Raw genomic sequence first — 13,742 nt, forward strand, 5'->3', positions numbered from 1 at the left:
CTAAAAAAAAAAAAAAAAAAAAGATAATAAATAGTACCTGTCTCACTGATGTGAAAATATCAGTTGGCATATGTGAAACAGTACACTCCCTGGCACACCAAGAAATCATAATGATAATGGTGATAATGATGAATTCTACAGTATAACTGACAGTCCTTCTCACCTTTTTCACTAAAGGTGCTTAAACTTGGTATTAAAGGGATAAAGGTTTTGTGACTATTAATTCTTAAGCTCAAAAAAATTTGCAGAGCTATATGAGAATAAGAAGTTACCCTTTACTAAGTGCACACTGTTTAACACGCATTGCATGTTTAAGTATCGCAGCAACATAGCAAGATTGGCACTATCAACTTCATTTTACAGATAGGAGGCCAAAGGTTCAGAGGAGATGTGAAGATAAGGTACACAGCTAAGCTGTAAAGCTGGGAACCAAAACCAGATCACCCAAATAAAAATCTCATCCATCACAATGGCTCATTCATAAACCCAGCAATGATGCATGTTCATTCAAGTAAAGAAGAAAAAGCTGTGGTATACACACACACTGGAATAATATTATTCAGCCATGAGAAAAAGGAGAATATCTAGCCATTTGTGACAACAGGGATGGACCTTGAGCACATTATGCTAAGTGGATAAGTCAGACAAAAATAAGTACCGTATGATATCACTTATATGTGAAATCTAAAAAAATCAAACCTGTAAAAAAAAATAAAAAATAAATAAATAAATATCAGTAAAATGTTGGCTACCAGAAGATGGGGCATGCGGCTATAAGACTGATTGAAGTTTAAGGGCATAAACTTGTAACGAGTAGTACATAAGTCACAGAGACCCAACATACAGTATAATGAAATAGATAATACTGTTATAATCATGTAATGTGATAGATTCCTTAAATGGCAATGTATTACAATATATAAATATATCCAAGTAACATGCTGTACACCTTAAACGTACAAAATGTAACATAACAAATTTATTTTAAAAAAAGGGGGCGGGGGAAGGACGCAGCCATGTTATCCTAGAGTGATCATCCTTTCTACCCATCTGGTCGGTCAGGACTAAGTCACCCTATCTATCTCTGATATTCACTAGTATCTGCGGTGTTCACTTGAAGAAGTTTCAGAACAATTTGTGGAGCTTGAACTTGAAAGTCTTTACATATTGCAAAATGGAAATCTTTATTTTTGATAGGACATTCAGAAGTATCTAAAGAATAATGCTTTCCTACTGGAAAGAAAACCACGGGTAAAAATGGAGCATGTATCCTGTCAGACCGTTTGAGCCTTCCAGCCTTGCTGCTCCAAACAGCAAGAATAGGAAAGCCCTGTCTTAGATTTCAGAGGGAACTTCTCCTTTGCCAATAACAAGGTTTCAACACTAGATGGCTTTTTCAGCTAACCGATTTTTATCAGCTTCTCATATTCCATAAATTTCTAGTGCTGCCATACTTTTTTTAAAAAATATACTTGACAGTAATGTATTTAGTTTCAAGTTCTAAAAACATAGCACAGTCAGTTATACTCTGCATTTCAAGAAACCAATACTCTTTTAAAAAATATATTAAGGTTTTAAATCTTTTTTGTTGGGAGGCAGTGTAGCATAGTGAAAAACAGGTAGATTTTTTTAGTTAGAAGAGTCTGGATTTGAAACTTATTCCACTGCTTTATAACTGCATGACCCAGGGCAAGTCAATCAATGTCTCAAGAGTTCTGTTTTCTTAGCTATCTTTGGGGATTAAAAGAAAAAAATCTTGACCACAACCAAGGTTGTTATGATAAATATTAAATAATTTGGTTTATGTCAAAAGCATCTAGGACAATGCCTAACAGCAGACAAGCAATATATTCAGTTCACTTCACCAACATTTACTGAGCTAGGTTCCATGGCCGTGTTAGAAATAGAATAACAACATTTAAGGAGTACTTACTGTATGTGAAACTCTGTTCCACATGCTTAAAAACCGTGCTCAAAAGAGCTCGAAGTCTAATAAGGTACCTATATATGCAAACAATTAAAATGTAAGCAATCGCATGGTCCATCAGAGGTAAAAAAAAAAAAAAAAAAAATGCTACCAAACCTAAAAAAGAAAGTGCCTGATTTTGCTGCATGGTTCAGCTTTGCAGAGTATCTGCTGGTTACACCAGGCCTTGAATTGCAAACTGGATTTCACTGGTCAAAGAGGTGAGGAGCACTCTAAACAGATCAAAGTTCCTAGCTTTGCCACTTATTTAGCAAGTGGGAAGGCACTGAGGTATGAGAGAACACCGCCTGGCACAGATGCTGCAGAGTGCCCAGGAACCTAACCACAGAAGCAGGCTTCACCTTTGCATCTCTTTTCTTTTCATCAGAAAGACAACTAAAGCATATGACTAGTAGAAACAGAAAATGTACCTTTTCAAAATACATAATTTTCTACTTACAGTAATTTTTCAAAGAATTTTTAAAAATAGATGTTTTCCCTTTAATGATGATAAAGAGAAAGTATGATTGATTTGAAGATATCACAATGCTTCAGCATGTGGTTTTTGCAAATATCCACCTACCTGCCTCAAACAGCAGCAAATACATTCATACAAGATAATGATAAAATTCCTGGAGTTACATGTAATATCTAAATACCACACAATTTCATTACCATTAATGGTAGTCTAATGAATGCCAGGGGCTTAATAATAATTTGTCACTTAATATAAAATATTATGTATTTCCTACTTATGCATACTGTGAGAAGGCTGTTTATTACTTTGTACTTTATTTCTTCCCAGTGAAAAAGTTGTTAAATGACAATCCATTATACTTTCATCTAAGGATTGATCTAATTTTTAATCCGTCTTGTGGGCTTTGTCTTTTGCTTCAGAAACTCTGCTAAAGATAAAACCTGCAAATTGGTAACAAACCAGTGTGTTTATATATGTTTCTAAATTCCTTTAGGCTAATAAAAAGAAATGTCTGCCATCTTTTTCATAGTGTATACCCAATTCATGCCAAAGCACTTGAAAAATCTTAAGATGGTGATAGTCATGATGAGAAATGTTGGGGGTGAGCTTTAGAACTCCAAGACTCTAGAGTTCTTAATCATGATTTTGGAAAAAGAACACAAGAAAGGGATAATCTTCAAACAAGATGACGCACCTCATACAGAACAAGAAAAGTGTTGAAAGTCCTTTTTTCGATATAAGAGTCTAAACTGTACTGTAAATATCATATAGTTAAGGATTGTAGAGTATCCCACTGACCTGGAAGGCAGTAGAGTGGTTTTAAGGTTCATGCTCCAGATTCAGACAGATAAAGATTTGTTCCCAGCTCCTGTACCACATACTAGCTGTTTAACCTCAGTTTAGCCAATTTTTAAACTATTTCAAGTCTTAGTTTTCTCATGTATAAGCTAAGAGATGATAATGAGAATAATAAATTACTTAATTCTACTATTTGCTAAGTCATGCATTATTTTAATTCCTCGAACCTAACAAAACACATAAGTATTATTCCCCTTTTTATATGAGAACATATGTGTAGTTTTTGATGCTATTATGAGATTTAATGAGCTAACTTATAAAAAAATTGCTTACAAATGTGACACATAGTAAATGGCTAATAAATGTCAGCTATTATCACTGACTTAAAATTTTAAAGTAATAACTTCTCTAATTCAGTAAAGAAAAAATGTTAACTTGTTTAACAGCATAAAAACATCATTCAACATTTTATTGGACATATTTAGAGAAAATCTTGGCCTTTTGAATATAATCACATGATATGAAAAAGTACACTTAATTTTTTTCTCCAGAGAAAAAATTTAGTTACAGAAAAGACACAGTCAAAAAGATTTTTATCTAAAGAATTTATCAGAAATAACTTGAGAATGCACCCACCTCAACTCCTATTCTCAACATACTCTGTCAATGACTAAAGCAGGAATATAGTTTTCTTCTATAAGATGCCAATTGCTTGTAAATATAATTATAATGAACTACATGTAAAAATATATACCTCCCCTAGGATAATAATGCTGTAGAGGCCAGTGAGAAGTACTTGGAAAGATGGCCTTGTGTCAGTCATTCAAGTATAAACAGCATTAATTGTTTGTAAAGGGATAATTCTAGTTTGCCTTCAGCTGAAAGAGTAATGACTGTGAGATAAAGCTGATACTAGTAAGAAAAGAAACTGAAGGTGACAAGACAAACCCTTGGCATGCCTGTCAGTCTTTAATAGGCTTTTGCAAAGCAGTCCCAAGAAATAAGTGATAACAGTACATGATTCAGGAATAGGCGTTGGCTAATCTGTAAAAGTATTTAATGTAATAAGAATATAGAATGTTCTCCACCTATAATTAACTCCGCAAAGGTAGCTTCAGTAAATAAGGAGTGCAGAGTTTTACATATATTCATTAAATCAAACTTGTGTTGTTCAGTCTTCAACATCTGTGGTTCCTGGCTCAGGCAACACTTTAGACTCACTGAAGAAACAAGGAAACTCCTGCCTAGCTCGATCTGAACCTATGTAATCAAAAGGCCTCTGAATTCAGATTCACAAACAGCAAATCCTGAGAAGGATGAATTTTTGAAAAATGAAATTTACACATACATACATCATAGCAAAAATTCTATCTTTTTCGATTGCACCTATTCTTTTATGTTTTCGATTTCACTTTTTGTTTGATCATTTTAAGTGTACTTTTTTCATATTTTGTGCTTGTTCTATCATGTGACATTCGTGGGGATCTACTGCTACAGTTTATTATGTATGCAGACTCTTACTCGTGGTGATTTTTCACACTGTCAATTGCTAGAATGGAAATGGCTCAAGAGTAAAACTGGAATTCTCTAGGTTCGAGATAAATTTTCTATATTCTTTATTACACAAATTTTCCATAATAATATCTCCATGTTTATATTTTCAGTTACAAATGTGATAAAATTAGAAGTTTGGTTTTTGAAAGATTTTCTTTTTAGTATGTTAATGTCCTTCAAAAAGCTAAATAGTGCTATGAGTCATTATGAAATTAAAAGGAATTAGTTTAATTTCACTGTTTTCTTCTGAATGTCCTGCTTAGAAAGTTTAAGAAGAAAAAAAAATTCTATGTAAACTTATTTTTTAATTTGATTTCAATCTTTGATTTGATAAAATATATTTTTCTTACCTGCAAATTGATTGGTAAGCAATATCTTATAAAGTTATAGAAAGGAAAATTCATTTAAATATATATTTAATAAGTAACTTTTATTTTAAAAAATTACTACTATAGTTCCAAATCTGTGATTGCCATAGTAAATGTGTATTTGAGTAGCTAAAAAACATGAGGTCTCTGTAAGCCTGGAAGTGAACAAAAAAAGCGTCACAGGTTAAAATATACTAACAAGTTATAATCACTGGGAATCACTAAATCAAAGATTTTTAACTGTTTTGGAAGCTTTGTTTAAACAAAGCCTTACCCAGAACTACTAAATATAAAACATATCAATTAAGAACTACTTGCCCAAGAGTGAGTGGCAGGTGTGGATTCTACTCAGGGAGGCATATCCTGGGGAATGTGGTAACGTGACACTCCCCACGACAGGAGAGAGACATCACATCTTCATTGGACCAAGTACTTCAAATGGGACTGGACTTTGATATTAACATGTAAATGAAGTAATATATATTTAATCGGTTTTCACATTACTATAATATATAAAACATATTCAGAAGTGACATGCATGATTTTAATGTCCAATTTAACTGGTTATAAAACAAAGACTCATATCACTTTTTCAGTGCATCGAAAGAGAAACTACCCATATTTCAGACAGAATGTTCTTGCAGAAAATAACTTCTCCCCGAAGAGACAAGTGTTGCCAATTCAAATACTGCACAACCAAATGTCTAAAGCTATCATACTTTTTGACATATAACAACTGCTCACTTTAAAATAATCATTGTAATGTTGATTTCCAGTTTATTTTTGCTTATAAGTAAATCATTTGGCAGCATATCCAAGTAAAACTTCACATTCTGTTCCTCTGCTAAGAAAAATTCTGCCTGGTTTATGATAATTGATGATATAGTTTGGATAAAATAAACCAAAAATATATTTCACCATGATTTTCTTATACACGACTATAATTATTAAACAAAATTAATATTCTAAAAAGCCTTGGTTTTTTGCTATTAAGGAAAACATCCAATGAAGACCAATTTTATTATCATATGGGAACTAGATTTGACATCTAGTAGGAAACTAGGAAAAATTACTCTTCTTAGGAATAAAAACAAGTATTTAAATAATTTTTCCATTTTATTTTTCATAGCTGAAAACTGAGTAAGGCTGTTGAGTGAGAAGGGCATGCTACAGTATTAGGACAAAATGTATTTAATCAATATGACTCATTTACATTGGCCTATTTATGAAATTAGCATAAATGAATCGAAATAATCACGCTAAGCAAAATAAGAAAAAGTTGAGAAACATATGATTTCACTCAGAAGTGGGATATAAAACTGAAAGCAACAAATAAACAAAAACTCATCGACACAGACAACAGTTAAGTGGTTACCAGAGGGAATGGGGGGTAGATAAGGTAATGGGGGTCAAATATATGGTGACGGAAAGAGATTTGACTTCGGGGGGGTGAAAACACAATGCAATATACAGATGATGTACTATTGAATTGTACACCTGAAATCTATATAATTTTAACCAATGTCACCCCAATAAATTTAATTTTAAAAAATGAAACAGAAAATTATCAGAAATAACCAAATATGTTCAAAAAATACCTTTCTTAATTGTCTCTGGTTAACCATTAAATATTAAAAATAAATTAACGAAACCTAAATATAACAAAATTCAATGGTCCTGTAAGGTTTCTTTTCTTTGACCATTTCTGTTATTTTTAGTTCTATTACTTTCTCTGCCAATTTAAATATATCAGTATTCCCCCAAGATTCTGTATTTAGTTCTTTGCAAGCTTTAATCTATTCCCATCACATCAACTCTTCTTCTTCACCTTTTCATGTATTCCTCTCAAAATGCCAGTCTGCCAAACGTCTCCAACAGAATACTGCAATATACCTCAAATATGAATATGCTTTAAAGTATAGATTATAGTGTCTAGAAGAAACGTTGGTTCAGAATTCAGAGGAGCTTGCAATTCATCATTTCCAGAAAACCCAAATATGCAGAGACTAAATCACACTCTAATTGAATAAAGATTAATATATCTAGTGTACACAGATGCTTTATTTAAAGATTGAGCATGTTTATCTTTGTATCACAAGCATAAAAAAGCAAAAAAAGACTGTTAAATGGCTTTCACCACAAAGACTATGTATTAGACTTATTAATGACTACATATCAGCCTTAATCAAATATGTTTTTTAAAGATCTGAATTTCTGAATTAATGATCAATGCTTATGATCTTTATTGTTTCATATTTTCAATGTAACCCTTAACACCTTTACAAGTTTTTTTATCTGTCTCCCAGGGCAAAAGTGTTTTATAAGGATTAAATCTCATTAATTTTTGTAGTCCCAGCACTTAATATAGTGCCTAATACAAAATGTATGTTGGATGAATTAATCTATATTGCCTATTAGTGAATAAAATTACAGTAACTTTTCTATTAGTAAGACTTTTAAAAATGCTGTGCTCAACTGTGTTAAAAAAATTAGAATGTAAAAGGACTTAATTTATTTTCAAAAAAATAGAAACAGTTCTAAGACTCCATTTTAATATTTATATACCCACCAAAATCTGGTCACTCTGTCAATCGGTCTTAGAATTTATTTGAGTTGCCTTCTTCTCCTAGTGCTGCTAGTTTGTTCTTACCTCAAAAATTCATCACAACTTATTCATTATTCTAGTTTGAAATATAAATGTGCATATTTGAAGAAAACTTTTAATATCTAAATATACTAAAATTATAATTGTTAGACTAATTAGACTAACAGACCAACTAGTTGAAGCTTTTATTGTCTTCTTCATGTTTAAGAGACAGAAAAAAGGGGGAAAATACATAAAAGGCTGGCAGGAAAAAAACTCCATTTGCTAATTAAAGAAAACATTTGAATAAATCAATGCAAAAAAAATTTTTTAGTCTTCTGGTCCTGCCACGGCACCAGTTAAAATCAAGGTCTTTGGACTTAAAATATTGATGTATAATAATCAACTGTAAGTCATTTTTATTTTTGTGATGTAAACTTCTAAATTCCCCAACCCTGCCTCAAACTTAAGTCTGCTTCGAACACAAATTCCTTGGGTGAGTACTTAAAAAAAAATTGGAAACCAACGAACCATCGCCATCTGCCAAACCTGCTGCAGTGTGGCACAGAGCAGGGACAATGGATGTGATGCAGGAAGTTACTTCACAAATAAACATAATTTCATGGAAATCAGAGCCAGAGAGAACCAGGAAGTAGGAAGCAATCACCCTCATCCCAGAAAGATTAGGAAAGACACATGGAATGAGGCTTTAGTCAATTGTATTTGACTCTCAGATGATAGACACTTTCATGAATATCTGGATTACATGGATTTGAAAGTGAAACATCAAGAAAAATCTAAGATTGTAACCTTAAAAAGAAGGTGTAGGTATAACATTTGGTAAAGAGCTTTGGAGCCTTGACCATTCGTTTTTGTATGATGAAGCTGACCCTGATCTGTCATTTTGAGGCGTGGGAGGTGGAGGAGTTGGCTCCTCTAGAAGGATCTGCTGAATCCACTTGGGGGCAGAGATAGGGCAGTCATTCATTCAGCCTATCTTGGTTACGTTCCTTTATTTTTATTAGATGATTTCAGCCCTGTTTTGTTTGTATTGGTTGATTTCAAAAGTCAATCTATTGCTTTTAATCAGCAAACTCTATACTTCAGAATCATGCCAGAGAATTTGACCTCATGTATTTTACTTGTCTCCAACTCATCAAAATCGAAGGTACAAAAAGCAACATTCCCAAAAGATGAAGGCCTAAAAGATATGTAGTTTATTCATCTCTATAATTTGTCTAGATTTTACCCCTAGATCAGGCCAAACCATCATTCATCAAGCTGAAAAAATATTTGAAAGTGTTTTGGTTTGTATTTATTTTTTTGGACAAGTCCCTCTACTCCTATAAAATTGCTTTTACAAAATTGAGCTTCATCATGATGTCCTCTGCTTACTCACAATTGGGTTTATGGGTAAGATATATTGAGGAAGTTGCCTCTCACATCACTCAGCTAGCCTCTCATAAGTCCCATGGGAAAAGTTCCTCAGCTCTTCGATGCAAGGAAGAGTTTTGCCTCTCCTATCAAATGACATGTTCTTATTTTATAGGCCACGCAAGTCTCATGAGTACCTGCCCATATAATTGAAATTTAATTCAATTGAACTAATATTTTATTTTTATTTTAGCTCTAAAAAAAATCTCTTCTGACATGAATTTAAAATAACGCTATAAAAGACCCACTATTAGAGTAGAATGCTTTTAGTTAAATATATATACACGTGTGTGTGTGTGTGTGTGCTCTATTTTCGGAGAGATTAATTAAACTATGGCCTCTGTGGTTTCTTGTCTTCTTGAAAGAATCAGGTCTCCTTGAAGGTCCCAAAAGGGCTAACAAGAATGCATGGGGGCCACTTAACAACAGGGCCACCTAATTTTACTCTGTTATATCAGTTTATCTTCTATGAGTGTCACCTTATCAGTTGACTGCCCTTACGCAACTGGGGTCGTCAGATTTCTTGATTAATGATGCCTGGGTTAAAACTTTCTAACATCATCATGGGCCTGCTCTTTGTCTGGTGCCCATCTCTGTCTTGTGTCACCTTACTCCAAACTGCACCATACACCACACCAGGTGCTTTTACCCTGATCAACCTGGCAAACATAAAGAAATGAACTAAAAAGAAAGCAAGCAAGATTTAAAATCTATGAAAAAAAATCAATCCTAAAACTCGGTTTAACATGATACTGTCTAAGAAGCCAAATTGCACTGTATTTGTATTTATGCATTTTATTTAGTATGTAATATATAAATGACACAAAATTTCAGATATACTGAAGTCATTAGGAGATAATATTCTAGTAAATATGTTCTCTTTTCTCTGGATATCTACCTTTAGAAAAATCTATCCTGAAATAAACAACTTAAATATTATATTCAAAAAGTGTTATTCTCAAGTCAGGCAGTATTTACATGCACTTGCCATCAATGTATAGGTATAAGGAAAATAAATTTTAATATAAGCCCAAGAGACATATACATTCTTAAAAACAACTCTCAAGTGAACTAAATTAAGAATTGTGTTATTTCAGATTATCAAAGTTTCTTCATAGGAGTGGTCATTTGGAGTTACTTCCTAACTCATTCCATGTAGCCAACACTATCCTGATATTATAAAAATATTATGAAAATTATGAAAAAATTATGAAAAAACAAAAAACTACAGACCAATATTTCTTATAAATATTGATTTAAAAATCCTCAACGAAATACCTACAAATGCAATTCGACAACAAAAGAATTACACATCATAATCAAATGAGATTTACTCCTATAACGCAAGGATGGTTCGACATATGAACATCAATGTAATACACCACATTAATGAAATGAAGGAAAAAAATATGATCATATCAATGAAGAAAAGGCATGTGATAAAACTCATTACCCTTTTCTGAATAAAACACTTCAACTAGGATTAGAAGGAAACTACCTCAAAATAAGGAAGAATTGTTGTGCTCATACGTACATCATGTTTAGATTAATAACCCTTATCAAGGAAATTAGACCCATTAAAAATTCCCATGAAGTGTTCTTACCTTCTAAAGTTTTCTTGAACTGTATAAACCATACATTGCAGTAGTCTTCACTAAAGTTAATAAGATCAAGTGTAGAATCCTTTAATTTATTTTGTTCTTTTTTTAAACAAATGAAGAGTGTGATACCCAAGAAAGTACCATTTCTTTGCTGTTTAGCAAAATAACGCCGTTTCAGCTTGACAGAGAATATGTCCTTGAGTTCAATAAATTCTTCTTTACATAGCAAGTCATACTTGGAATCACCTGAAAAGAAATTAAGTTTTCCAATCAAAACCAGTGGTCCATCTTATATGTATAAATAATAAATAGTAAAAATCCAGAAGATATTTCTCATTTGTAATTTTACTGATTGTTATTTATGTCAATCCCTATATAAAATGGGGAGGGAAGAAAAAAAAATGGGTCTATTTTCCCCAAAAGGAAAAATAGAAAAATGGAAGAAGTCCTATCACACAAGTCCTAGGACATTTAGAACCTGAGGATATTCAATGTCTGAACAATACCAAGAACACAAAGCAACATTTCAGTAATAATCATTTAGTATCATATAAGAGTACTAACAAGGACAGAATAAAGTAATGGAAAGAACAGAATTCACTAACAGAACTGAGTTTATGACAGGTTGTTGAAGGCAACATTTAAAGTAAAGAAAATATACATTCCAGGTAAAATAACACATGTGCAAAAAGGAAGCAGAGTAAGATTACTGTGAGTATAAAACATTATGAATTCCTGCTAATCTAAAAAGACCCACTTGAATGTGTCCACAATGATTTTATTTTATAGTGGCATGAAATTTTACTGTTTAACCACAGACCAGAAAATAATTGTAGTAAAGGGCCATTTTAAGTGACTGCAAAGTAGGAGTTATCTTATACTTTTTCAAAAGTACTTCTAAAACTTCTAGTTTGGCTAACATGGAATCACAGGGACTGGTTTTACTTCCATCTGAAACAACTCAAAAAACACATAAGATATATGAAACTTCAGTTTTCAGACGTTAGTCATGAGGTGGCACAGGACAGTGATTGCTGAGAAAGGGGCAATGAAGGAGCCAGATGATTGCCTCGCCAACTGCCCAGAGAGGATTCCAGGCCTCAGTGCAGGTAGGGGAACCCTGTGGGGCTTGGCGGTATCCCTGAGTTGAGGAGGAGTTAGGACTCCAGGCAATCTAAGATGAATAGAGTTTACTAGGCAAATTACTAAAGAGAGAGCTGCACAGAGAGAGAACTTTGCAGATCTGCAAAGGCATCCCCTGAATCTTCAGCTGAGTATGAATCAGCAGATGTGTGAGGCCAGGGAAGGGACTGAAGAAAATGATGCTCAGAGACGCCACCAGCCAAAGTTCAAAACTACTGAAATTCATGGGACATTAGAGAGAGTACTTAAAAAAGTATTATCTCATTAGTGAGCTGACCAAAGGCTGTTCTGAATCCACCTAACAGTTTAAAAATGAGCCTCAAAAAGATTGAACTGTTTCCAAGTAACTATAATATAGAACAAAGCTCAAGAATATTTATAGAAATACTAAAATATTCAGTAAGTCTATATGGTAAATATCTCTCAATCAAAAACCACTATGCATATAAAGAAGCAGAAAAATATGACACATAATAGGAAAAGAATTAATCAGAAAAAACCAAAACAGAACCGACACCACTGCTAAAATAGCCCCAGAAAGCAGAGGCTCTATCTCAGTATCCTTAGCCCTTAACCAGGCTCAAAGGTCTTCTCAGACTGGAGCAAGGACTTTCAGGGACTTTAAGAAGTTCCTTCTCTGCATTCTCAGGAAGATTTTTTGGCCTCTCCCAACCATTCTGCAAACTATAGCCCATTTGCTCACAAGCACATGTACCGCTTAAAAAGAAACGAAATCTTTTCTCAATGCTTATAGTGGTAGAATAAGGTGAACCCAATGTCAATTTTTCAGGCCTGTCATTTCCTCAGAAGGCTCAGGCTTCATGTCTGCCTACAGTCCACACTTACTGCCGCCCAGAGATCTATCTAAAAATCAATGATCTCCAAATATCAATTCAACAGGAAACATTTGTTTTAGAAAACGAATCAACCCTATTACTATAATCATCACTTAAACTAATCAATAAAGTGGAAGTACCATATCAGTGTAAGCCAAAATGTTCCACATGCCTTAATGAACTGAGTGATTCACCTCATCCCTTTTATGTAAATACTAACAGATTAACCTATATTGGTCAGATTTACTTTCTCTAGCATAATGGTTCTCAAACTCTTTGGCCTCAGAATCTGCTTACATTCTTAAAGATGGAGGGCCCCAAATAAAATGACTTTTATTTATGTAGGTTATATCTATCGATATTTACTGTATTAGATGTTAAAAATCAATACTTTTAAAACAGAAGAATACAAAGCATACACTCCATTAGCCATGAAGGCTATGATGTCACCACAGATCTCATAGCCTCCGGAAAGCTCCACTGTATCCTTGGGAGACGATGAGAGTGAAAATAACAAATAAGATCTTAGTAGTATTATGAAAACAGCTTTGATCACACTGACACCCTGAAAGGACCCTAGACCACACTTTGAGAATGCTTCTTTAGCATATTTTTAATTGTCTGTTCCCTTTGATCATAATAACGACATTATGACTTAACAGACTCGACTTTTCAATTAACTAAAATTCCTGTTTCCATTTTGATATTCCAAATTGTCACACACTGAGCAGTGAGAGTTCCTCCAAACTGCCTACTTTGTTACGACCTTCAGATAGCTTTGAAAATAATCTTTCTTTTAACAGCAAAGTGTTTCAAGCTCATCTGGATTCCTCAAGCAGTTCTAGTTCCTTTTAGGGAAGAATATATTAGAAACTAAAAGCTGGACAGTATGATTTGTATACAAGGGAAATCAAGCCCTTTCACAGTAAATTATCAGTAATGTATTTGTAACCAGTGAGCTTATTATAAGTTATTTGTAC

General features: G+C 33.3%; 1 protein-coding gene across 1 annotated transcript in view; it reads right to left on the reverse strand.

Moving 5' to 3' along the window:
- Nucleotides 1-13,742, reverse strand: part of CERKL (CERK like autophagy regulator) — a 95,530-nt gene that overhangs the window by 44,454 nt on the left and 37,334 nt on the right. The window contains exon 2 of the mRNA XM_039855248.1: nt 10,787-11,029. Within this exon, the coding sequence (XP_039711182.1) occupies nt 10,787-11,029 (243 nt within the window). The remainder of the gene's footprint in view (nt 1-10,786; nt 11,030-13,742) is intronic.

The sequence above is a fragment of the Pteropus medius genome, unplaced genomic scaffold (genome assembly GCF_902729225.1).
Source record: "Pteropus medius unplaced genomic scaffold, Ma_sr-lr_union100, whole genome shotgun sequence".
NCBI classification, from domain to species: domain Eukaryota; kingdom Metazoa; phylum Chordata; class Mammalia; order Chiroptera; family Pteropodidae; genus Pteropus; species Pteropus medius.